Here is a 27,736-nt window from a genome sequence, read left to right on the forward strand (position 1 = left end):
CTAATGAAAAACTTCTTTAATGGACATTTTCATCTTGGAAAGATTCCCAACTTTTGTAAACGAATCATATTTCAGAATTATTCCTTTGGAAACATTCCTCATTTTAGAAATAGTCTTCATTTAGAAATATTCTATATTTTAGAATTATACTATATTTTAGAAACACATTCTATATTTTAGAAATATTCTATATTTAAAAAATATTTTCCATTTAAGAAATATTCCTTATTTTAGAATTATTTTATATTTTAGATAAATTCTTTCTTTTAGAAATATTCTTCATTATAGAAATATTCGCCATTAAAAAATATTCTTCACTAAAATATATACGCGTTGTTTTAGAAATACTGGTCATTTTAGTGTTATTGTTATACATATTTCTTCTTTTTTTAAATATTTCCCATTTTTGCATATTTCTTTGTTAAAGATTATTTCTTCGTTAAAAAATATTTCTTCATTTTAGAATCCCTTCTTAGCACTGCTCTTCTTCTTGCCCTTAGCTGGTCCCTTCTTTAGTAACCTAGGACCAGGAGCTGGTTCAGCCTGGGGACTCGCCTCAAACAATTAATTATTATTGGACGATTTATTGACCTTAACTTAACAACTACAGACTTTCGGAGATTAAGTAAAAGTGTATTGACTACAAATGCGTAGGATTTGTTCAATTATTACATGGATCCTGATTATTCGTCCGTCCTGCCAAGTTCCAGAAGAAGCTCATAGATGTTTTAGTAGTTAAAAGCAAAATATCAGAGTCTCCGACCCTTTCTCGTTGATCAAAGAAATATCAGGAGATTATCAGCAAAACTAGGATTATTCTTCTTTTCAAAACGAAAATATTTGCCATAATATTTTGATCCGGATCTGAGAAGCTTTCAAAGGAATTGAGTCTTTGCCACAAACTCTGATTTTCTAATCCCTATATCTTTGGAACCAAATATTGTAGACCTTAGATATTTCAAATTATGAATTATATTAGATTAAATAATCTTAGTTTGAGGTACCAGATTGCAAAGATATAGGGACTTAATTTGAGTTTGTGGCAAAGACTCAATTCCTTTGCAATAAAAAGTTGACAATCTTGAGGGGAAAATCATATGCGAAAATCTAACAATTTAGAGGGATATCTTGATAATCTTAGGGATAAATCTTCCAATTTAGAGGAATATCTGGACAATATAGGGAAAAATCTTCCAATTTAGAGGGATATCTTGATAATCTTAGGGAAAAATCTTTCAATTTAGAGGAATATCTGGACAATATAGGGAAAAATCTACCAATTTAGAGGGATATCTGAACAATTTAGGAAAAAAATCAATTAATCGAAAATCTGCTGACTTGAATCAAGACCTGGCCGACCAACCAAAAGCTGAGAGGAACCCTATTACCCGTTATTTACCTTGACTGGTTCCTTGGTTGCTCCAACCTTTGCGGAGTAATCAAAGTTATCACTCTGACCAGCAGCAGTCCCTGAACACAAGTTGATCAAGACAAAAATAAATAAAACTACTTTACGTTTTCATAAAATTTTCTATGAAGGCCATTTAAATTTTCTTCGGGGTCTTGAAATATGAATTTCAATAAAAATTTATCTTTCAGATTTTCAATATTAAACAAAACAATCATTACATAAATAATCTTTTCTTTTATCAATGTCCAAATCAGAATAGCTGTTTTTATGAAAATATAAAGAATAAGTAATGTATGAGGGTCTGTCAAATCTGAAAACAAATTATTTGTTTAAAATCCAAACTCTTAAATGGTTTAATAACTTACCCTGAGCCCCTGTAAACTTCTCTCCTTTCCTCTTGTCCTTCCTTATCTTCCTTTGTCCTGGCAGATACTTCAGTCCTGTCCTCTCCTTCCTAAACAGATAAACATAAAGGGATTGATAAATACTTCAGCCCTGTCCTCTTCTTATTAACAGATAAACATGGGATTGATAAATACTTGAGTCCTGTTCTCTCCTTATTAACAGAAAAACATGGGATTGATAAATACTTCAGTCCTGTCCTCTCCTTCCTAAGCAGATAAACATAAAGGGATTGATAAATACTTCAGTCCTGTCCTCTCCATCCTAAACAGATAAACATAAAGGGATTGATAAATACTTCAGTCCTGTCCTCTCCTTCCTAAAACAGATAAACATAAAGGGATTGATAAATACTTAAATCCTGTTCTCTCCTTACTAACAGATAAACATGGGATTGATAAATACTTGAGTCCTGTCCTCTCCTTCCTAAAACAGATAACATAAATGGATTGATAAATACTTAAATCCTGTTCTCTCCTTATTAACAGATAAACATGGGATTGATAAATACTTGAGTCCTGTCCTCTCCTTCCTAAAACAGATAACATAAAGGGATTGATAAATACTTCAGTCCTGTTCTCTCCTTCCTTAACAGATAAACATAAAGGGATTGATAAATACTTGATCCTGTTCTCTCCTTCCTAAACAGATAAACATAAAGGGATTGATAAATACTTGAGTCCTGTTCTCCCTTCCTAAACAGATAAACATAAAGGGATTGACAAATACTTCAGAGAAAACCGTCAAATGTTTAAATTAAGTCATATTTTAAAAATAGACAATTAAAAAAAATTTTTTGAAAAAAGAATAAATATATCTACAATTAACTATTAGATACTACAATTTAATTTAATATTTGAAAATTTTTAAAAACCCATGTCTATGCAAAGGTTTCATACCTTTGCGCTGGAATTCTTATTGATAAATCGGCTTTTTCTTAGGCCACAGTTGTCTTTTAAAAGTAAGACTAATACCAATGAATAGCTAATGGGGTATTAAGTTTATCCTCAAATTACCCAAACAAGTAAACGGTCCCTTTAAAAATTAAAGACAGTACCTTGGAATCCAGCGCTCAGGGTCCGGAGTAACATTAGGATTGTAGTTCTATTCAAAAACATGGAATAAAATTAAATATAAGCACCCCGGACAAACTTCAGCTCAAAGCAATAAAGGAAAGGTCTTTCCAAAATGGAGAGCATGTGCTAAATTTAATTCATTAATTCATAATTTCCAAGCTCTGGTTTCAATTTAGTTAAGTTCTTATCAATTAGAAAATGAAAAAGAACAGTAGGTACCAAATACATCTGAATATTCTACATTTTATATTTTCAATTCCATCCCTTAGGAAGACGCTTCTTCTTCTTCTTGTTCTTCTTCTTAACAACTCCTTCCCCTTCGTCCTTTTTAGGAGTTCTGGGGGTAATAGGAGCCCGCTTCAGGTTCTTTCCTGCATATTTAAAAAAAATAGTTTAAGTAGCTTTAATCTATTTATTTAATTGTCAACATAATTCTACCCATTTCCATTTCTCTTAAAGGGACTGTAAACGTAATATCAAGTGACCCTCTAATTTTATAGTGGCATGTCCGATTCACACTGATACCCTTAAAAGCTTAGACTTTCTTTACATTATCTTATCTTAAAAATGATTATTTTCAGTTGTGGTTACCCAATAAAGTGACTTACCATTTCCACTTCAAAAACAACACATTTCACCATATACAAACTACGACTTATTTCACATTTTTGTTTATATAGGCTTATAGGGAACCATTGTTAAAATAGAAGCTCACTTGACATTACTACGTCAGTCCCTTTAATAATAACATAAATAACTACATTTGTTTTTCTAAGATAATTTTTTAATGATTTACCCATTGAGAATGCAGAGTCCTCAAGTGCTTGAATATCTATATTCAAGGTATCTTCATCAAAGGCAGGAAGTTTCTTAGCAGCCTGCATAGCCTGGAAAAAATCATAACATTTTGAAAAATAAACAAATAAATTTCAATCTTAAAAAGTGAATAAAGAGAAGAATAATAAGGATGGTGCATCTACTGATTTTGTAACTTTTGGACGGAAAGGAACAAATTAATATGAAATCAAAACTCCAAAAATTTAAGATGTTGGATTGATTCCCTGTGATCATTAACTTTTTTTTAATGTAGTGGGTACTAAACGTCAAATAAAAAAACGTCGACTGCTACAAAACATCAACTACAACAAAAAGTCAAATAAAAAAACGTCGATGACACAAAACGTGGACTGCTACAAAACGTCGATGATAAATACGTCGAATGCTACAAAATCCCGGAAATTAATCTTACACTTTAATTTAAAAGTTTACGGGATGGATATACAAGACTTCAGATCACTGACTAAGCGGTATCATAAAATCACCTTATTAAGATCAAACTTAGCGTAAGCCAGAACCAGCTGAGCTAGTGTTCTAAGATCAGATTTAACCTTCAGCATTTCTTCAAGAGACTTCGCAGCTACAGAAGCTTCTCCTGGGACAGATCAGGTTTAGGCAGTTCAAAATGTAAAATTATGATAGACTTAGTCCCTACGGTACCAGTACAAACGTCGGACGTTACAAAGGTCGGACAGTACAAACGTCGGACTTACAAACTTCGGAGTGGTACATACATCGGACTGGTACAAACGTCAGACTAGGACAAATGTCGGACAGGTACATTTATAAAGGAAAACCTCTGACTTTGGTTGAATTTAAAAAAAGACCATTGCTTTAAGAAATAAATTAAGTCGCTCACTTAATATATATATATATATAAATGTTAATAACATTAGGTTGCAAAGATATCGGGATGAGAATATTTGAGTTAGTGGCAAGAACTCAGTTCCTTTGGGTAGATTTTAATTAGAACACTCGATATAAGAAATGGGGGTTTGAAAAGAAATCTAAAAATTCAAAAAATCTTTTTTTCTTTTTCCGACGTTTGAACTGGTCCGACGTTTGTACTAGTCCAACGTTTGTCCTGGTCCGACGTTTGTACTGTCCAACCTTTGTAAGTCTTAGGTTTGTGGGTCCGACGTTTGTGGGTCCGATGTTTGTACTGGTAACGTCCCCACCATTCCAACTTCAAGATGCGGCGTGGTGCATGAGGACATCTCCCCCTAAAGTCTTGACCATTTCAACACAATGTCAGACATAAACAGCAATGTTAACAGATTAAAAATCATTAGTTAACATAAAGGCAGGGTTTTTTCATCCTTTTCGATAACGTTTACCTTCACCCCCCCCCCCCCCCCCCCCCCCCCCCGCCCATAAGATCCTATATTTTCCCAAATTCGTACAAATAAAACATTCCAAAAATCGGAAAATAAAATTATTTTCAAAGTGGGGGAATGAATTTTCAAGAAAATATACATCCCTCCTCCCCTCCTCGTCCTCGCAGATGAGAAAGATGTCTTCACAGGATTTTCTTCCGTAATCACAAAAAAATACGCTGTACCCGTCCCACACTGACAGTTAAACAAAATTATAATCTTTATTAATGATTAAAAAACCTGATTTCAGATGAAACTCAGCAGTTTTTCTCCAAACAATCGACATCTCCTTAGTGTTGGAAACTTTTCTGAACAGAAAACAATTGTATCAAACCATATCATGTTTCAATGCAACCATATCTCATCCCATCCTGTTTCATTCTGCTCTTCCCATCCATTCCGCCCATATCGTCCTGTTTTATCCAATCCAGTCCCTGCCGATCCTAGCCTATCCCATCAAATTTTAACCCGTCCGTCACTTCCCATGCAGTCCCGTCCCATCCCATCCCATCCCATCCCATCCCATCCCATCCCATCCCATTTCAACCAGTCTGTCACTTCCCATTCCCATCCCATCCTCCTAACTTACTTCTTCATATTCCACTCGGTTGCCTCCTTGAGAAGTGTTGCAGCAGAGTTCCTATCCTGGATTGACAGGTATAGACTGACCAGCGTGCTAAGTACACCGTGTTTATACTTCCAGTCTACAGGCAACCCTTCAAGCTTACTCACAGCCTTGGTCACCTGAAACACAATCCTTGTAATCTCAGCCAAATCACATCACATCACATCACATCACATCACATCACCAATATTTATAATAAAATTATTAACAGTTAAGATCTACTAAACATTATTAAGTATCTAATGGCGTATTCATTTTAGAGAAAAATATTTCATCAATTCTACCCTTGACAGGTTACACATAACGTAACACTTATAGAACCGAAACATAGACCTTGGCAACCTGATATGTTAAATGATTTTTTTTTCATTCAGGTGAATCAAACATTTCCACCTTGTGGAACAAATTCAAAATCTTATTTTCTACAAGTTTGCTTTTATTGTGTGCAAAATTTAGACTCTGTCAGAAATAGAGACCTGTACGGAGATCTAAAAGGACCCATTACACATTTAACAGCTGTTTATTACCTCTCCAGCTGTGAGTAGCACTTGAACAGCTGTCAGAGTGTTTTCAGGACTGCTCGTCCCTTCCAGCTGCTCAACCGCTTCAACGTATTTACCTAAAATCGACTTATATTGTTAAAACAGAGAAACTATTTCTCAAGGTAAAAAACTAAAATCATGATATGCACGAATTGTGGGCGTTGTTTTTATTCATTTATTATGGAAACCTTAAAACTACGAATGGAATTAGAAATCATGTCCGTCAGCACCTTCCTGTCTTAAAAACCACACGAATTTAACAAGTTCCAACCTCCAACCCCCTCCATTATTAGTATCCGTCCCTTCAAAATATCTTTATTTAACCTGATTTAGCGAGAACTCCGGCAATTATCAGCTGGCGGTCAGTGAGGATATTGTTATCCAGTTGGTCAACCAACTGCTTACACAAGTCAACCTACACAAATAATATAGGTCAAGGGTCAATAGAATTCAATCTTTGATCAAGATGTGTTAAAGATGGTAAATACACATTCAGTGACATTGTGAACTAAGTAAGTTACATAAGTTGCATAAGTTGCATAAGTTGCATAAGTCGCATAAGTCGCATAAGTTGCATAAGTTGCATAAGTTGCATAAGTTGCATAAGTTGCATAAGTTGCATAAGTTGCATAAGTTGCATAAGTTACATAAGTTACATAAGTTTCATAAGTTACATAAGTTTCTTCATCATTATTAATTCAGTGAAACTTTAATTACAACTTACAAGTTTTCGCCGATTTAAAAAAAAAGAACCCACAATTGCAAATGATAAATTTTGAGCTAGAAAAACAATGATAGTCATGCATTTTAGATCAGACAAAGGTTTGAGGCAAACCGTAATAACCGTTGTATGTCTGACATTCCATTCTGTAAACACTGCGTCACTTGAATACATCCATAGTAACATAGATGAATAAAGCAACCCTTATCTTGTGTTGTATACCTGAGCTGTAAACATTGCCAGGAGAACCTGGTTCCTCTGGATCATGTTCCTCTGCTTCCTGGTCAACTTCTGATCCAATCCTATATGGTTAAATCAATCAAACAATCAAACAATCAAACAATCAAACAATCAAATAATCAATCAGTCAATTATTCAATTAGTCAATCAGTCAATCAGTCAATCAGTCAATCAGTCAATTAGTCAATCAGTCAATTAGTCAATCAGTTAATCAGTCAATTATTCAATCTGTCAATTAGTCAATCAAATCAACTTCAACTCCAATCTTGCAAAGTAAAATCAATCAATCAATCATCCAATCACCTTCTACTTTGATCTTACAGCAAGCAATCAACCAAAACTTTACAAGAATTATGCAGAATTTATCATGCTCAACCAATCAACCACATTTAGTAATAATCTGAATAACTTTTTAATTTTACCTTCAGCAGTTGCAGCCTTGATTCTCTTCTTACTGTCAAAAATGTTCTGGTCCCTGTGATAGAAAATTCATGATCAAAATAAAACCGTATTTAATAAATTTTTTTTATAATGTTGTAATTAATATAAAATTCTAAAACTTGGTTTGAAAATGTTTTATAATGTTGTAATTAATATAAAATTCTAAAACTTGGTTTGAAAAGTTTTATAATGTTGTAATTAATATAAAATTCTAAAACTTGGTTTGAAAATGTTTTATAATGTTGTAATTAATNCCCCCCCCCCCCCTCACAATTATTATTCGATTGATGAATGAATAGCAGATTGTCCGCACTATGGAATTATTTCAACTATCTGTACCTAGATCAACTACTTCTAGCTAATCTATATTGGGAACCAACCTGTTGATAGCTAGAAGATTATTGCTTGCAACAGCAACTAGTCCAATATCATCAGGTTTACTCTTCAGAACAGAATTATAAATATTCTGAGCCTCCTTCTCTTTACCTTGCTTCTGCAGAACATATGCTAGCTGGACCTAGAAAATGGGATAATAATTTGCTAATGCAATTTCCAAAGTGACAAAAAATCAAATAACAAAATGAAGAGATAGTCTTAATATCCTATTATACTAGGTTTTTATTCGCGCCCCTCATTCCTAACAAAAATCAAAACTCTGAAAGTCTCCATTATAAATCTCTTAAACTTTTGTGGATTTCTCTGTTGAAAAATAATATATTTTGACATTTATTTATACAGGACATGACTGTAGGAATGTTAATAATAATAATAATAATAATAATATATATATAGAAGACTGGATGTTCAATTCCCTTCTGTGCTCATAATTAAGCGCTCCGGAAAATCTGGATTTTATCTAAATTAAAAAATTTAAGAACGTATGTGGATTGTGCAATTAGTCTGGTAAAGTAACAAAACATAATTAAAATGTCTTGATAAAATGTTGAACTTGTTTACCCGGATGATTCCAACTTCCTGTTCTATATCCTCAGCCGAATCTCCTTCTTCCGCCAGGAATTGACGAGCTTGGGACTCCGCCGCGACCAGTTCAACCTCCGCCTGATCATACTCACCAACAGCTGCCAGCCCACAACCACAGTTATACCTGCCACAAAACACTGAGTTTAAAGGAATGTTCTCTAAAAATGAAAAAAAGGGAAAAGGTAGATATCTTAAAATATCCGTAATAAATCGCCAACACTACTAACTCCACTCAAAAAATGAAAAATGTTAAATAAATCCCTTCCATTGACCCGAAAAAGCTCATATGACCCAAAGTAAGAAGAACTGTCCAATTCTTTAAAACGGGATAATTTGAAGGATTTGCGAGGAATTAAAAAAAAAATTTTATAAATAAGTTCATTTATTTTCCCATTACATCTTTAATTCTTCCCATTTGCTAAAATATTTGAAGAATAAATGAGTAAGAATAGATTTTGATTGAAAATAAATACCCCTCTAAATATTGCATATGTTAACCTGAGCTCGTAGGTTTCAGTTTGATCAGTTAGAATGGTATCGGGATCAGCCACCTGGGCAGCAACAGCACTTAACAATTAAAAAATTATCATAATAGAATACAAATCATGAACATTAAATTATCATTAAAATCCTTTTTAAAGTCGGTAAAAAAAGGCAAAAGTTCACGCTAGAATAGAAGAATTTTAGATAATACATGAAGGCTAATTTCTAAAAGAAGTATTATTTAAAATAATTCTGTAAAAAATAGATAATTTATGATATACAGAAGGATATGGATCCAGGTATCCCACCAAGACGACTGAAAACATGAATACAATTGAGTTCCATCTAGCGGCCAATGTTACACAAATTGTTAGTTCCCATATTCGCCGCTAGTATATATTGTGGCGCTGCATATCAGAGTTCTCTTATTAACAGACCCTTTATAAAGAGACTCTGGATATACCTGATGTTGGTCTTTCGTTCGGTCTCGAACTCGTCGGTTGAGTTCTTGATGATGTTCCTGTAGAGAGAGAAGCAGTCATCAAACATCTCAAGCTTGTAAAGGATCTGGGCTTTCAGCTCGTCATGCTTCAGCTAGATAAACATTAAAAATTGTTACATTCCAAATCATATCAGATCAAAATAAATATAGAAAAATTTCTAAATTATTTTTTTTCTTCAAAATAATATTAAGAAAGTTAATTATAAAGCAAAAGCTATTATATCTCGTGACAAACCATAAAATATAATATTTCTTTTCTTCAAATTAGTATTTACTTTCCATCCATTACTTTCAATTCAGAGTTTAATAATAAAATTGAAGTAAGGTTTAATAAAATTCCATCTCTGATCTTGATGGGATTGGGATGAAAAAAACATTTTAAAACGAAAAATGCACGCTCCGAACAATGCGAGTTTTTTAGTATGTCTTATAAAATTCAGTAGTGTAAAATGAATTCAAGGTTTCTAATGATCTAAATGTTGGAAAACATTAACGTTTAAATGTATGGAAAAATATATGCTCATTTGTTCTGTAGAATTTTCAGTACAATTTGACATTGTATTTGTTTACTTAACGACACTTAAGTACTCCAGAGCAACAAATCTAGACCTATAAAATGACCAACACACAAATTGTGGGTGTGTTATAAAATGTAAATAAAATCAGATAAAAAATCATGGTTTTAATTCCACCGGAATGACTAAATATTTATAATTACGGCCTCCTAATCAAATCTAGATCTAAAAAAAAATAAGAAAAAGTTGGGAATTTACCTCAGGATTCTTCACGCCTTGGATAACCTTTAAACTCTTCTCCAATTCATTCAATCTTAAATAAAATAAAATAAAATAAAATTTATAATTAAAACAGAGGGGTCACGATATGAAAATAAGATAAAAGATGGCTCCGAAAATTTACAAAGTTCTTTCTTTCAAAACCTTTCATCTGTTTTATTGATAAAAAAATTACACAACGTATATTTTCCTCACTGAGTTAAAAACTCCACAACAGTGTGGCAGAGCTTATTGCATTAATATGTTTAGATACCACAGCATTGTGGTAAGGTTTTGCTGAAAAGATTATTTCATTTTATGTGGATCCAGAATCACGTTAGCGAGGACTAATAGCCTATTAAAAAAATAAAAACAAACAGGATCGCCATTAAGAAATACCCTGGACATTTTTATAGTCCTATTATTATAAATATTTATAAAATCCCCTATCAATTCCTTCAAATGAAGGGTTATATATCTGTGCTTCGGAATAGGATTCATTTAACTTTGATTCGGATCCGGAAATTGGATCCGGTACATGAATATTTATTTAAGATTTACAGATAGTTTTAACAGTAGAAGAATTTTCGAATTATTACTTAACTTTTATTTCACTTATTTTTTGCAACAATTTGATGAACCATTCAAAGAAAATGACATTTTTTTCATAGTTTAGATTTAAGTTTTGAGAGCAAAAGATTTGTTATTTGCAGTTTTTGGTTGATATTTTTCCCCTTGGATCCGGATCCGTGGATCCGCACGTTTTTGCGAATCCTGATCCAGGAAGCCAAAATTTTACGAATCCAAAATATCCTAGATCCTGTTTTAAATTGTAATCTTCAACCTGTAATGACAGTAGGCAATTTCAAAGGATAAATCCAGGTCCAGTTTTCCCGCATCAATCTGCCAAAAAACCATTTTATTAAATTTTTTACTATAGCACAGTTTTCGACTGAAGAAAGATTTTTTAAACAAATGGCTCTTTTAGTGTCTTTATCAAAAATCAAAACTAACAAGAGGTGGAAGAGGGCAAATTGCATTAATGTCCTTTAAGAGAAATTTGTGCGGTTATACGGAAGAATTTAAGAACGATGAAAAGCTTTTCCTCCCTCCTTTGAGCGGATATTTCTGGAGGGAAGGATGTTGTACTTTAAAACTAGAAATCACTATTATCAGCTTGTGCCTACAGAACATAATGAACAAAATCTAAAAAATGTTTTTTTTCCTGTTTGAGTGCGTCCTGGAACTTGCCGGTATGGATCATGGCAACTATCTTGCAATGGAAGGCGGTAACATCGCCGTGGTCCAGGTTCAGGATACGGTTGCAAGTCTTAAAATGAATCCGACATGTTAGACTGACTTCAGATGCAATTCGTCAAGAACATTTTTTTCCCTTGAAGTTTTACTAATTTCTTAAACTAGGGCAAACTGAGTTTGCTTTCTTACTAAAATTGAAAGTCTGAAACATCAAAACGAGACAAAAAGACAACCTTTAACAAATATTTTTTTAATATAATTTATAGAATCCTTTTTCAAGTTTACATAAACAATATAGTGGATTCTAGAAGCAATATTTCCACGCAAAACTAATATGGCGAAAATGCGTAATTTCTAATTAACCCCGTACCTTGATTGCTTTCTCGTACTCCTCGTTCTGTTTGAGAGTGTTGAGCTCCCTGTACAAGGCCTTCATCTCCCCCTCCTTCCCTTCTTTGCTGTCCTTTTTAGACATTTTACTTGAAACAGATCTCATTTAACGGGACTGTAAGCGTCATTTAAAGAAGTGGAACGAGGTATGACTGGCTGAACTATTTCTCCTATGCTGGTTCAGATTGATCTCTTTGGCAAAGGAGGTAGTTCAACTAGACGTTGCAAATTCAACTCCTTTTCTCTTCCTTGACCATTTCCGATTGTTCATTCAAAGTTCTAATTAAAAATGAGAATACTAATAAATAAATTAACAAATGCAAAGGTTAAAAATCACAGTTTAGTTTAAAATTGATTAAATATCTCCGACTATATCATCTTACAAATCCATGCCAGGTAACGCCTACAGATTTTGATTTTGGTGGATATTTTTCTGCTTCAGTTGAGATTCAAAATCCGGTATTTGATCGACTTCGGGACATGACCTAAAATACAACCAGAGTGACATTTATCAGTGGCGAAACTGGGGGGGGGGGAACCGAGTTTCGCCCCACTTTAGCCCATCCCCCCTCACTCCAGCATAATCATGATTGTGGACCATCTTTAATCAAATTTTGTCAGTTAAGAAAAAATACCAAAATATTTCTTTGGAGCATCGCGCATTATTTTCTGATAAAATTTGTAACTATTTTCTCGTTTTCGACTAAAGGAAAGTTATTTATTCTTAATTCATCCTTTCTAAAAAACCTGTACATATGTTACAATAAAAAGAAATATAATAATGTTAGTTAAATATAATAAGGTCAGATTATTAGAACTTTTGCAGACTATAAGAAGAAAACAGGGTAAGCCCCTCACTGGCAAACAAGGACAGAGGACTTCGATCAGAAAGACTATTATGACTTATAGACAGACGAAATATATGAACAAGCACTGCCAAGAACTACTTAATAAATAGGACTGCACAGACCTACGATTAAGGGACTATACATAGTATACTATAGTGTAAAGTGGACTAATATGACCAATGAATGAATTACAAAAAAATTGCTGTGGACTGTAATAGGGACTTTATATATTAATAGTGAATATGACTAAGCCAGGGACTAATAGACACTAAGAAATACATGAACAAACACTATATAGAAGAACCGAATTTTTTGGCGCATCGCACACATGTTTATTTTACTAATGTCGCTCATTTTAAAGCTGTTGGAAGAACATTTTTTAACACAAGAACAAGCCATGGATATTATAAGAATTTGGTATATTATTAAGTACAGAGCTAACCCTTCAACAATTAAAATGTTTTTTTTTTTGACTTCAAATCCTGAAATTGCAACGTTTTTTTAAAATTTTTTTCGATGACTTTCTGTTTTCTTGTATCCAATAAAGGTCAAAACGGCTGAACCAATTGGGTCAAAATTTTGGGTGGGACCTCACATGATCCAAGGGAAAAATTACTGACAATTAAATTAGTTTTGACTTTTTTGGAAAAAGCGCCAATTAGAAAAGAAAAATCTATCAAAATTTGAGATTAAATAAAAAGGCCAAATTTCAGGGCAACAGTTATTGGCTAAAAATATTTAGAGAAAAGGGGCGAAGCGCCTAAAAGCCTTGTGATTTTAAAAATAGTTTAGAAATTTTTATTTTTTACCAATGACTAATCTCCCATCGTAGCTGAGACTCGCGAATGTCCAAGGATCTACGGAACTCCATTCTGCAGTGTAAACTGAATCCTATAAGATAAATCAGTTTGGGTTGAAAAAAATAGAAAATCAAACTTTCCAGTTGTCTTCTCCCTCTAACAATTTAATCTCTATGTTAAAAAACAAAGTCAGAACTAGAATTTACTCAATCATTTAGTATTATCGTTTGCCACAAAAATCATTTTATGATATTATAGTTTGTTACTTAATTCTTGACGTGAACCAAGTGACAGCATTTTCACCCATTTTCTTTATCCGCTTTATCTTTATAAATATATATATATGGGCGAAGAGCTTTATTATATAGATTAGTACCATAATTAACCAATAACCATATTGGGAACCTCATAATGATAAAAATCCCTGAAAAATTATTTTTTTTTTACATGGGGTGTGTGTTTTTTTTTTGAAATTATACACCCCTGTAATATCTAAAATGTTAACCTCGTGATCAGTGAAGGTCTGAATAATACCGTCCTCTAAAACAGACTCCTGTCCTCCTCCTGGTTTATCATCATCCTCCAGACTCTGACGATAAGGTTCACTTGACAAGCTTGCCTAGATAGAAAGATAATTCCAATTCCAAAAAAATCTTTACCCCAAAATAAATCCAAAGAGAAAATTGATTTTTGTTCGTTTCTCCCCCCCCCCTCAAATAGAAAAGATAATTAAAGTGACTGTAAGCGTAATTTAAAGTGACATTTCGTTTTATAAAGTGTCATGTCCGAAATAAAGTGCCAAGAAACCGTGCTAGTGTACACTAGTAAGGATAGTACAGTGTTCACTGTAACCTACAGTCTCCCGGCATTCTATCTTCATCTATACAAATGAGGGTACCTAGCTTATCGTTGTCCTGACAAACGTATAATGGGTTCCGTTGTAAATCGGACATGTCTCTTTATAAATGGAAGGTCAATTGAAATTAAGCTTACAGTCCCTGCAAGGATGGAGAGATGAGAAAGGTACCTGAGAGATGAGAAGAACTCTTGAATCAGAACCTGAAGAGAGGAGAAGCTGATCATGAAATGAGTTGAACCGAACTGACCATACCCAGTGTGAGTGTAGCCTGGAGTTAGAGAGAGGTTGTGTGGCTTGTCTTGAATCCCAGATATTTACACTACCATCATCTCCGCCGCTGCAACAGTTCAAAATACAGGAATATGCATTACTAGATTAGGAACCCAACGTTGCCCAGGGAACTTACAGTTTTTAAAGTCGTTTACCCCGCGCTTGGTCGTAAATAAATTTATCTTTTTTTCCCTATAAAAGGCGACCCCCTCAACTTAGAATCTCAAAACCAAGCCAAGAATTTCCAATCAAAATTTGAGACAAATCGGTTTAGGGGTTCTTGAGCTATAATCAGACAAACAAACAAACAAACAAACAAACAAACAGACAAACAGGGATTACACATTTAAATATATCGACAAAACAAATCTACTGAGGGGACACAAGTCTATGAAGAGGTGAAAATTACTGTCTTGCAAATGAAACAATGACATTGATTTCATAGATAGAGGACATCAAGAATAGATAACCTCAACCCAATCCCAATGTTAATGGAATCTATGGAGTCCAAATAAAAAAAATACATATCTCATTTCAAATTTGAATCAAATCTGTGAGTGTTCACCGAGGGGAGGAAGGCCAACCACATCAATCTCTAGTCCGAACCACATTCTCATCATTTTCTCGTCCGAACCACATCGAAATCCTCGTCCTTTCAAAATTATTTTTTTTAAGTGTCCGATCCTTGAAAATAAATACATTATTTAAAAATATGTGCGACGTTAGGGCATAGATGAAATACAAAATTTTCCCAATTAAATTTTAGATTTGTGTAAAAATGAAAATGCTCCATAAACGATGTTAAAAAAAAAATCTAAAAACACATTTTTAAGTTTTATTAATTTTTGGATGGATCAAATGTTTAACAAGATCCCATTAGGTGAAAAATCGAGTTTTTGGTCATTGATAAACAATGATAATATAACTGTCAATAAGTTATTAAATTTTACTTCTATAGAGAAAGTTTAGTTGGGTTCCCAAGCTAGTACAATATAAAACAATTCTACTGACTAAACTGAAACGATGATTAGTTTGCATTCCCTTCAGGTCGAAAAATCCTTTTTCTTCAACTTAATGGCATCCAATGAGTGCCAAAAAAATCACATTGAATTGAGGACAAACATTGACAAATATTCAAATAAATGAAACTAACCTTGCTAAATAATACTGTTTATTTGGATTAAAATCTAAACTTCTAATTGCAGATCCTAAATAATAGATCATGATTATTATCCTTAAAGGGAGTGACCGGCAATGTATGGTAGTTGAACTGAGAAAGTAGTTTTGTGGAGAAAACTTTTAGGGTTCATTTGAGACATATAAACCGTTTTAATGATGTATAATTACTGAGTTTGAGCGCAAAGCCGACTTTCAAAATCTTCCATTTGGGTTGTTACGTTTTGAGAATTTATTTTTTTAGATAATTGAATAACGACTACAAAAAATGTGACAAAAATTCTAAAGTAAACTAGTAAGTTTTTTAGGAACAGGCTGAGAAAATAAAAATTAACTCACATCATCGAAAATAAGTAATCTTATTCAGTTATTAGTTTTATGTCCCGTTTTTCACAAACATTTGCTGTAGATTTTCTGGAATTTTTGTTGAAAAGACGACGGTGTGCAAATTATTAAACCTTTGGTCTCAAATGCATGACTCCCTGCAGCTTTATACGTGTTTATTCTTTATTTAGCAAATCATAAGTATACCAAATTCATTCTTCAGATAGTACAAAGGAAAGATTAAAGAACATCTTTCTAATATCATTATTTTTTGCTTACCCTGTATTTGAGATATTTTATTATTTAACCTGAATTAACATTAATATTCCAGGCCTTCTCTCCTGTTCTAGAATCCCAGGAGATTATCTGACTTCCACATACTGTACTTAACTGGTGACATCCTCTATACAATATACTTAAAACCTTTGAAGTAATCTTTCATAATTAACTCCTTCTTAGATAGTGGTTGTCAACTGAACGTAATGATGATAATAAATGTAAGATTTCAGCTAAACTGCAATATTAAAATGAGTACTAAAACCACCCTGCTAAAGAAATCGATTGCCCTGATTTGAATTCTGCAGAAATGCAAACACATTTTAAGACCTTTGAAGTGACCTGTATGCATTAAGGAGTAATATCTTGACAATGTCTTAAAAAATCCTAATTTAATATTGCTGAAAAGTTAAACAAGAAACTTAAATCTCCTTTTACAAACTTTTAATGCTTTGAAATATTCATTTTCAAGTCTCATATATTTTCTATGTCAGGGACAGACTTTAATGAATTTGAGGGGTTACTGAACTACCTCTTCATGGTTCAGATTTAATTCACCCATTCTAATTCTTCTTTAACTTTGAATCGGTGGTTTAAATTTGAACCGGTAGTAGGTAGTTCAGCAACGTAATTCAAATTTATTTTAATTCGGTCCAGGTTTACATGAATAATGTTCCTGTGGGGGTTCCAAGCCGAGGTTTCTATTCTTGTTTGACCTCGGACTGTATGTTGTGATTCCCAAACCTTAAAAAATGTTTATTATTTTCTAATTTTAGGGTTTGTCCCAGGAGTATACTGTATATTATTTTCTAATTTTAGGGTTTGTCTCAGAGGAGTATACTGTTTATTATTTTCTAATTTTAGAGGTTGTCTCATTTTGTATATTTAAAAAAATGATTTTCAGAGATATGGGTAACTGAATTAAATAATTGGACATGACAAGGCAAGATTTTTCATTCTTTTTTTATAGTTTAAGACAAAACTTTGTTTCCTTCCCTTAAAAATTATTTATTTTCCCCACTTCAGGGAAGAAAACCCTAAAAACCCTACGAGCCAACAGAAAAAACTTCTTGAAACAAACATTTTTTTTAGAAAAATATACACCCATGGTTTAAGTTCTATATCTGATGGCCAAAACCATATAATAAAGAATAAATACAATTTAGGTTAGGTATGTTATTATGAAGCATTTTCCTGTAAAAAAAGTCTAAAAAAGTCTTTAAAAAATCTTTAAAACCATTAATTCTTGAATTAAAAATTCTATCCTCATAAAAAAACACATATTTATTGGTAACCGAAAGTTATGACGACATTGAAAAAATTCATAAATTGACGCTAAAGATTTACCTTTCTTAAATATTTTCTCGTCTCACCTTAAGAGGGCCGGAGGAGCCTAGATCAACCAGTGCTACTTTATCCCCTACAGACATGGCCAACTTAGAGGCGTCGTTTGGTTGATACCAGGCACCAACCATCTCACCTTCTTCAACCACCTGAACAATCAAGGTGATCAGGGAAAGAGAAGCCAACTTGATATTTGCGCAAACTCAAGGAAAGTCAAAATTATTCGTAAAATTATCTTCACCTTGGATAGATCTGCAACTAACTCAACTGCAGGTATACTCCCTTCATCTATCTCAGAGGATCCCTTAGATTAATTTTATCATTATTTTTTAGAAAACTTGATTAAGGGGGTTGTTAGCTTTAAGTGATTTTTGATTGAAGACTGCCACAGTGCTATAACCCTACCACTGTCATGCATTTGGAATAGAGTAAAATTTCGCACATTCTATTGCTTGTCATAACTTAATAAATTCAAGAGGGATTTTCTAATAAAATTAACCAAGGCCGGGTGCCATACATTTACAGATAGAAAATACAAGACATATTCGCCATCGTTAGCTAGCGAAAGGTTTAAACCGTTCAAAGCACTATTTAAATAAGGGGGTTTCTTCAGCTTAAAAGATACTGTAAGCGCAATTTCAAGTGACCCTCCAAAAAAGATGGCAATGTCCGATTTACAACGGCACCCTTGAAACCTCAATCAGATCAAATATTGAAGATACTGTCGTTTTTCTGACTCGTTAAGTGTTCATATATGTGAGTTGAAAGAAACAAAAACATTTATATCTAATTCCTACTTGATCAGACAAAGCTTTCAGGGGTACAGTTGTAGATCAGACTATGCCAGCTTTGCATGGAGGGTTACTTGAAATTACGCTTACAGTCTCTTTACATTAAAATCAAACTCACTCTATGTTGAGGAACACTCCAAATTGCGCATTTTTTCTTCCACGTTGTTTTCTCCTTTTCTCCATAGGTTGATAGGAATATATTTGGCTGTTCAGGGTTAGGATTCAATCCCCATACTTCACCTCCAGTGTGCTTCAATACTCTCTAACTTACATTCAACTTTCAATATATTAGTATCATTTGGCTCTTTGTGCATGTAATTAGAACTAATTAAAAAATTATAAATTAGTGATTCATTTTTTTCAATCAAAAAAAAAGTTTGAAATGATTCCTTGTTTAACTGTCCCGTATCTTCGTCAAGTGTAACTTAACAAAAGAAAATGTATATTATTTCTACAGGGCGAGTAAAAATAATCGGCATTATTGATATTTTGAAAAAAATATTCATAATTATAGTTAAATTCGCATTTTAAGCATTAAAAAATAAAAAATTAAATTTTTCAAATCCCATTTAATTGTTTTTATGTCTTAACTACGAGCAAAACTAAAAATATGAAAATTTTGTCCAAAGCATGGATAATCTCATTTTTTACTCACCCTGTTCATTCCTAGTTTAAGATAGATTTACATGACCAAAGGAAAATAAATTGTCAATATTATGATAGCTCTGATCAAAACAAAAAGTATTTATTGACAGGACATCTCTTAGGTTTAATGTCTGTGAAATATGACAATATGTTTCGGCGGGAATGATTTTATATGCCCTGGAGGAAAATAATGAAAAATTGGACCCATTCCTATTTGATACTTTTTACCAACAAATGTCATTTATTTTCTTACAGGAATGATTTATTGTATAAATATTAAACTTCGAAAAATGTATTCGCGCAGAATTTCTAATAGAAAGTTTTTGAGGCTTACTATCCTTGACATTTTTGTTTCATTTTTTTATTAATTTATATCCCATAAGAATTATTACATCATATCTGTTCTGTTCCATAGTAGTAAACATATCGTGTAAGAATTCCCATTATTACATGGTTCACGAGAAACAATTTTAATATTGTTCGCTTCCTTGCGTTTAAGAATGCTTATTCTTACACTGTAGGTGCAGAATTTTCATCCTTGAACGCTCAGACTGTGTAAGAATGGAAATTATTTCTAGGTCAGAGCGTGAAAGAATGTATATTCTTACATTGAAATACTAGTGTCACACACTTCTAGTGGGGTCTGAGCACTCCATAGCAATGAAAACAAACCAATAAATCTTGCTTCATGAATAAAAGACAAAGATCTTCATCAGTTCATGTCGAATTAGTTTTTACTAGACCCGCTTTTCTCTCCTCTTTTTGGAAGATCTAGGATCTTATATACAGGAAATGATTCCTTGTATACAGGATTTCATGATTTTGTTCAGTAGATTAAGACAACCCATTACTATACCTTCTCCTCATCTAAAAAAAAACTCAAGGCAGATTCAACTTGAAAAAAAAACAAGCAAATGCGGTAGAAATTGGTAAACAAACCAACTAAACTAAGGGAAACAATCACACCACATGCATTACTTTCAAATTAAGGACCAATTTTTACTTATAAAATGGTTTTTAACATGTTAGCATTATAACTTTAGAAAATTAAAAACATTGATAGTCAGAACAAGAGCATAAAACTTATTTGCAACCTTTCACAATGTGAACTGTTCCTCCAACTTAAAAAAGTCTGATTTCACAAGAATAATTTTTTAATATAATTTTTTTGGGTATGTGCTTATGGAACCTCACAAATATGATACAATATTAATCTTATTCCATGTACGTACCTATATAGACGAAGTTATCAGATTTCAAGGACTGAGTACCAACCAGAAACCGGATATTCTCTGTATCCGCGACAACAGCTGACAGTGCTCGGCCCTGATAATATGTACATTGTACAATTTACCTGCAGAAAAATGTATTTTAAAGAGTTGAAGGGAAAATTATTTTTGAAGAATTAGGGGATAATTGCGGGCAAAATAAAAACAGGACATAAATTGGAAAAATTTCCTTTTCTGATGGATATTTTTGGTCCAAAAGTTCTTTTACTTTCCCTTTACACTCAATTTTTTCCTCATTTCAGTGATTAAATCTTCTCAACAGCAGTTTCTTCCTGGGGAAAAAATAATCAAGGAGAAAAGGTAGATTTGAGCAACAAAATATAAACACATGTTTAAGTATTTTAGAGACAAAAATCAACCAAATATTCTAAAACTGCAAGTTTTCCCAACCAAAATCTTCCAAGTATATTGGGAAAATAAATGACAAGGAAAAATAAGTTAAAGTTTTGACCTGCAGTTCCAGTCCATAGATGAGACTAGGCTCAAATTCCTCCGGCATTTTTAGAAAATCTGAAAAAATTATTTTCTCCAAATTCTGAGAAGTTTATCTTTACCGCCGCTAACCACCCGCTGTCCATCCGGAGACCAATCCACGGTGTAAACCTATAAATTAATGAAAAGTAAAAAGAGAAAAATAACTAAAAAACTATTTTTAAAAAAGTAAAGAATGTTTGATTACAATTTATCAGAAAAATTATTTAGAATAAATAAGTGCCAAGTGGAAAGAAGTAATCCAGCAAATGCGTTGATGAAGTAAAATAACATTTTAATTTTCTGTGTTTTTTGACATGCTAACAAAATTTTTCCGATTTTCATTTTAAAAGTAAGGGTAAATTGTTTTGTTCGGAGAATTTCCTAAAGCCGAATTTTAAGAATTAAAACGTTGTCGCTGAACCGCCAAAAAACGGATCCACATACGAGTGGCTCAAATCTCGAATTTCAATTGAATTGAATTTCAAGTGGAAATGCGACTAAAATTCTTTAAATTTGGCCTCTTTTAAGTTAAGAATAATTACTACCTCATCTCCGTGACCTGGCAGATCTGTGTGCAATTTCTTGGTTTCCATTGACCAGAGTTTCAGGGTAGAATCAGCTGACCCACTCACCAAAAGCCGGCTATCCGCAGCCCAGGCCAGCTGGTATACAGCCTAGCAATCAATCAATAAATAAAACAAGCAAACCAATCAATCAAGCCAATAAATAAATCAACAACCAACCAAGCCAGCCAAAAATTATGGTTTTAGACACTCTAGAGCTTTTATTAAACTCTTAAAATATTTGCTTTTTTTGCCTTATCTGAAAAACTGACATTTCAAAAAAAATTAAGATGTTAAAACCTGCAAAGAAAAAAAAACTTAATCTTTTATTTTTTAACATTATCAAGATCATATTTTAAAAAATTTTAAATACTTAAAGCTGTCCCAAAAACAACCATTTAAAAATCTAAATAAATGTTGTTTATTTTTACCTGGACATGCCCTCTGAGAACACAAATATACTTCCCCGTTTTCCCGCACCAGATCCGTATACTTTTATCAAAGGAAGCAGACGCTACCAATCTCAGGTCAGGACTACAAAATCAATCCACCAATCAATGAATCCACCAATCAATCAATCCGCAAATCAATTAATCAATCAACCAACTAACTTACAACCAACCAACCAACCAATCAGTCAATCAGCCACCCAGTCAATCAATGAATGATTTAATGGTAATTTTACATTATCTACAGGAAAAGGCGAGAAATAAAAGAAAAACGATTTTCCTTAAAATAAAGTTTGTCTCACCTGAATTTGACATCATTGACAAGTTGTTGATGACCGGTCATGCGAGCAATAGATTTCTTTTCCTTTTCTGGTTTCCACATGAACATCGTAAAATCATCACTTCCGGAAACTAAAATTAAAAATAAAAAATTTAACGAACTAGTTTCTCGGAGACACTTTTTAAACATATTTATTTTAAATTTTTATTTTTACAAAAGTATTTTGACATTTCTGTTTTTCTAAATCTCAATTTTCTTCTTGTTGTGCGTGCATGATCCATCAGTTTTGGCTAATCTTGAAAAAAATTCAGAAAATTTGTAACAAATTAAAAAAAGTATAAACTTGTAAAAAAAATGCTTGAATCCTCGTCTGATTGACCGACCTAATATCTCCTCTCCGACAAGTTTTATAACTCCGGAATATCTTTTCTCTGCCAACTGTTTCAACTTCTCCCCCTCGCTACTATGCTCATCCGGAACCAACTTCGCATCCTTCAAAATATTCAAGCTTTATTAAAAAAAAATGGACAGTTAAAAAATATCAAAATTAAAAATGATGTGAACTCTGCTAACAAAAGAATTAAATTTTTCTGGATAGTACAGTATTCCAGTTCTCTTATGGACAATTTAAAGCTCTAACGACTGAAAGGAAAATGAATTTACTTTAAACAACATGTTTTAAGGAAAATCCTTCTTGAAGAACGGGACTTTTTTATATCAAGCAATACAAACTGATTTATAAAGTTTTACTTTAATGTTTTCAGCGTAGTGTAGACTAAGAAGTGCAGAGTCCATGCTACAGGATGAAGAGTGGAAGATTGATAGTGCAGAGTGCAGAGTGCGGAGTACAGAGTGCAGAGTACAGAGTGCAGAGTGCAGAGTGCAGAGTGCAGAGTGCAGAGTGCAGAGTGCAGAGTGCAGAATGCAGAGTGTATTGTGCAGAGTGCAGGGTTGCAGAATATATTGTTTATAAGTGTTGAGTAATATTTACCTTCGGGTCGAAGAGTGGAAGATTGATGTGCAGAGTGCAGAGTGCAGAGTGCAGAGTGCAGAGTGCAGAGTGCAGAGTGCAGAGTGCAGAGTGTATGGTGCAGAGTGCAGGGTTGCAGAATATTTTGTGTAAAAGTGTTGACTGTTAAGTAATATTTACCTTCGGATCGAATGCTCCAGTTCTGACAACATAATCTGTATTTAGAGCCAGCACATTAACCCAGTGTCCGTGGCCTTGTAATGTTCTATAAAAAGAAAAGGTTTGAAAGGATAGTTTAGCTGAGAAATAAATAAAAAATGTAACCCGAAAGAAAACAATTCAAGAGAATAAATTTATGTACAAAAAATACTACCTGCAGAGGGTTCCATCTTGGGCTCTCCAAACCTTTATTGTTCGGTCCTGGCTTGCGGAATAAACTAAACCTAAAATCAGGAGAGAAAATATTCAATACTCATCTATTCAATCTTTAACTTGAAAAGTATATTTGATAAACTGAGGGCAAACTTTTGTTAGGAAGAGCGCTCAGCAACTAAACTGCGTAAACTTTAAATCAAAAAGCATTTTATTTTTGAGAGATATTCAGGTACTTTATAAAAATGGGGTTCATCTAAAAGTTCAATACTTAAGAAGTTTTTTACTTTGAAATTGACAAACTTTAAAAGAATCTATAATATCGGGACTTAAAGGGACTGTAAGCGAAATTTCAATTGATCCTCCATACAAAGGTGGCAATGACCGATTTACAACGGTACCCTTGGAAGCTTTGTCAGATCAAGTATGAATTAGATATCGAAGTTTTTTGTTTTTTTTTGGACTGTTTATTTTCATTTGCGGTTTCTCTGTGAAAGTGACTTGCGCATTTCTTTAGAAATGAAGATTTTTTTAGTCAGAAAGGTTAAGGTATCTTCCACATTTTGGATCAGATTAATTAAAGTTTCAAGGGTACCGTTGTAAAACGAGCATTGTCGACTTGAGCATGGAGGGTCACTTGAAACTACGCTTGCAGTCCCTCTAATTCAAAAATGTATCCTCAAAGTTACAAACATTTTTTGTCGGGCTTAGGCATATTTAACGATTATGAACTTTATTCTCTTGAATTATCTATATGTTTCACCTGAGCCACCCCATCTAACACTGGTAACACTGGCAGTATGTGAGGTTAGAGTTCTAATACACTGGGATAGAACAACATCCCAAACTCTTACATCCCCATCCTTACTTCCAGACACAACACGTCTATAGGAAAAAATAAACAATAAATATATCTGACAGGGACTTTCCAGATAGAATCCCAAAGCCGGAAATTTAAGAGAGTATCTTTGAACGAAACTCCCGAGTTTCCTTTTCGGGGTATAAACATTTGCGTATATTTTAATTTAAGAAATCAGAAAACAAAAACACCCTTATACAGTTCACATTATAAACTCACTTCCCCATCCTTACTTCCAGATACAACACCCTTATACAGTTCACATTATAAACTAACTTCCCCATCCTTACTTCCAGATACAACACTCTTATACAGTTCACATTATATACTCACTTCCCCATCCTTACTTCCAGATACAACACCCTTATACAATTCACATTTTATACTCATTTCACCATCCTTACTTCCAGATACAACACCCTTATACAGTTCACATTTTATACTCACTTCCCCATCCTTACTTCCAGATACTATACAGTTCACATTTTATACTCACTTCCCCATCCTTACTTCCAGATACCACACCCTTATACAGTTCACATTTTATACTCACTTCCCCATCCTTACTTCCAGATACAACACCATTATACAGTTCACATTATAAACTCACTTCCCCATCCTTATTTCCAGATACAACACCCTTATACAGTGAACATAATATACTCACTTTCCCATCCATACTTCCAGATACAATACCCTTATACACTATACAGTTCACATTTTATACTCACTTAACCTAGAGATACAACATCTCTAAACATTTTGCACTATATACTAAGTTCCTGATCCTTACTTCCAGATACAACACCCGTCCCTTATACAGTTCACATTTTGTACTCACTTCCCCATCCATACTTTGAGAACTCTGATTTAGGTTAATTCCTTGGAAAGGAGTTACAAATTTCAGATCAGACTTACATAAGCTAATATCTACCTGCAAACCCCAGCAGTAGCAAGATGTAAAGGTTCCCAGGAAACTGAAGTTATCCACTGTTTGTGCCCTGTCATAGTTTTACCCTGGGAATACAGAAAGGGAAATTTAACTGGTGTGTATGTTTTATTGATCACAAGTTGAAGTGCCCGGCGTTGCCTGTGGAATTAAAAAAAAATATTTCTCTTGAAAAAAACTCGTTTTTTAACCTATGTTACCCACAGGGTAACTATGAGTTATATTTCAGCCAATTTGGTCCAGACATTTGCTCAGCTTTAGCTGACGTATAAATATATATTTATGAGCAAAGCGTTTTATATAGATTTTTCCCACTTCCACAAATCAGTTTTCCCCAGTTAACTCTCATGTAATAAAATAAATAATGTAGCAAAAAACTCCATGTTCCATTCAAAAAGTGCTAATGCAATAAAATTGTTGTTAAAGTATTTTTTTTACAATTTATTTTTAATCAAAAATTTTTAAAAAGACTTAAAAAGAGCAGTGAATTTTTTATCTTCATTTTTTTGCTAATCTGCAGTTTTCAGTTTTGCCAGGAATGCTGACTCGATAACTGGCTGAATTCCTGAACGGCAAATGAAGTCGGAAAAGAGATGTTTTAAATTATCACACCCGTGATATATAAACATAATCACACCAACTAAACCAATTAAAGTGATTAAAGGTTCAGGTTCAAACATATTCATCATTCAATAATCTTACAGGTTGGAGAAGAAGAAAAATCACTGAGGATATTAATTGTCAGAATTCCACCTTAATCTTGATAAATGGGATAAGAAAGGTTAGAAAAGGATTGGATATTAATCTTTTCCTTACAGCCGGCAGAGTTTAAACTGGTATCATAGTGCATGGTGCACACCCATCAGGATTCAAATCCAAGATTTACAGAGTTCCCATATCTATCCAGGGTTTACAGAGTTCCTGTCTCTATCCAGGGTTTACAGAGTTCCTGTCTCTATCCAATTACTGTTTCTGGCAAGAAGGAGGGGAAGAGAAGCGTAGAGAAACCCCTCCTTCTCTGCACTATTTTTTTTCCAAGTCGGGTGTACCGCCATTTTATTCAACACAGAAACTAGAGAGAGTTGTATAAAAACCTGACTGTTCTGAGCTCAAAGTCCTGGAAAGAACTTAAAATACCAATACCTTAGATCCACAGGTATGTATGCTATTAACAATGAGATGGGCAAACATATTTTCTCCAGCGCACCTTGTTTATACACTAAATCTTATTTAATCTTATTTGTTTTAGGTGTAGCATTACAAGAATAAGGGCTCTAAGCCATGAACTAAAAAAACAGATTATCAGTCCTGATTTAGATTAATTTATTATATAAATATGAAAAGAATTTTAAAGTATAATCATAGAAGTTAGATAATAAAATTTGCTCCAGGTGTGTAATGTGAATATTTCATAACATATTAATGTGATCTAATAATACACTTCAAAAGTTGATTAGGTTGGAGGTTAATAGCTCTTTTAGATCTTAGCTAGCTTAGCTCGTACACAACTAAAAATATCATGATAGTTCATATGAAAGGTATTGAGTTGTAACTTTCAATATGTACTATCAGTAGTTCACACTGATCACACCAGGCTGGGTGGGGACCACCAAGAAAAGTAAGTTTACCATTAGGAGCAGAGAACTTACTTTCATTTATTCCCAAACCACATGGAAGGATACACAGGAGTTCAGGAAAATATTTCTTGCATCTGATTTCAATCATTAGATCTACTTATTCTCCACCTAACTGAGAGGGTGCAGGAGGCATGGGTTTATTTCTAGGATCCATAGCATAATAATCTCCCTGGATCTCTTCCAAATCTTCAGATATTTTCCACAAGGGCAATAAAGCAGTCACATGAGGTATTCTCAGCGCAGTTATTGTAGCTTGAGTTCAGCCAGATCAATCAGAAATTGTTTGGAGTATTTTTCATTGTCAACTCCAGTGTCAATTTTTAACGAGAGTTTCTTGTTAAGGACTGTGACAAGTGTATCAAGATAATCAAACATCATCTTGAAAATGGTTCTACGGGAAACTCTGCCCTCGATAGCCTTCTCAAACTTCTCAAGAACTTTCTCCAGAACTTCCTTCACCAGAAAATGAATATAAATATCTGCATACAATCCATGTTTGACAAA

General features: G+C 33.4%; 2 protein-coding genes across 5 annotated transcripts; both read right to left on the bottom strand.

Annotated features, from left to right (window-relative positions):
- Positions 1–384: 384 nt before the first annotated feature.
- On the bottom strand, positions 385–27,736 carry LOC111697950 (signal recognition particle subunit SRP72). 4 transcript variants are annotated; one of them, XM_023468130.1, is made up of 23 exons: positions 27,584–27,736; positions 25,851–25,856; positions 12,038–12,148; positions 11,636–11,740; positions 11,255–11,313; positions 10,411–10,465; positions 9,599–9,729; positions 9,151–9,219; positions 8,629–8,776; positions 8,052–8,188; positions 7,653–7,705; positions 7,213–7,292; positions 6,594–6,684; positions 6,255–6,346; positions 5,692–5,846; positions 5,343–5,410; positions 4,212–4,321; positions 3,686–3,776; positions 3,154–3,260; positions 2,871–2,917; positions 1,777–1,865; positions 1,400–1,470; positions 385–555 (listed from the first exon to the last, which is right to left on the bottom strand). In XM_023468130.1, exons 1-23 carry the CDS (start codon positions 27,608–27,610, stop codon positions 460–462), a joined length of 1,998 nt encoding a protein of 665 aa, XP_023323898.1. In that variant the 5' UTR covers positions 27,611–27,736; the 3' UTR covers positions 385–459. The 4 variants fall into 4 exon arrangements, with proteins under 4 accessions (XP_023323898.1, XP_023323895.1, XP_023323897.1 ...); XM_023468127.1 differs by lacking the exon at positions 25,851–25,856 and adding an exon at positions 27,479–27,484 and having other exon boundaries at positions 12,038–12,149; positions 27,584–27,590; XM_023468129.1 differs by lacking the exons at positions 385–555; positions 1,400–1,470; positions 1,777–1,865 and adding an exon at positions 2,063–2,132 and having other exon boundaries at positions 27,584–27,609.
- LOC111697951 (EARP-interacting protein) lies at positions 12,147–21,210 on the bottom strand. The gene is made up of 13 exons (XM_023468131.1): positions 21,131–21,210; positions 20,623–20,716; positions 19,135–19,169; positions 18,864–19,007; positions 18,196–18,258; positions 17,984–18,103; positions 17,287–17,354; positions 16,643–16,737; positions 15,988–16,042; positions 14,733–14,901; positions 14,211–14,324; positions 13,715–13,796; positions 12,147–12,542 (listed from the first exon to the last, which is right to left on the bottom strand). The coding sequence occupies exons 1-13, from the start codon at positions 21,176–21,178 to the stop codon at positions 12,496–12,498; spliced, it is 1,134 nt and encodes a 377-aa protein (XP_023323899.1). The 5' UTR covers positions 21,179–21,210; the 3' UTR covers positions 12,147–12,495.

The sequence above is a fragment of the Eurytemora carolleeae genome, unplaced genomic scaffold, assembly GCF_000591075.1.
Source record: "Eurytemora carolleeae unplaced genomic scaffold, Eaff_2.0 scaffold111, whole genome shotgun sequence".
Lineage (NCBI taxonomy): Eukaryota > Metazoa > Arthropoda > Copepoda > Calanoida > Temoridae > Eurytemora > Eurytemora carolleeae.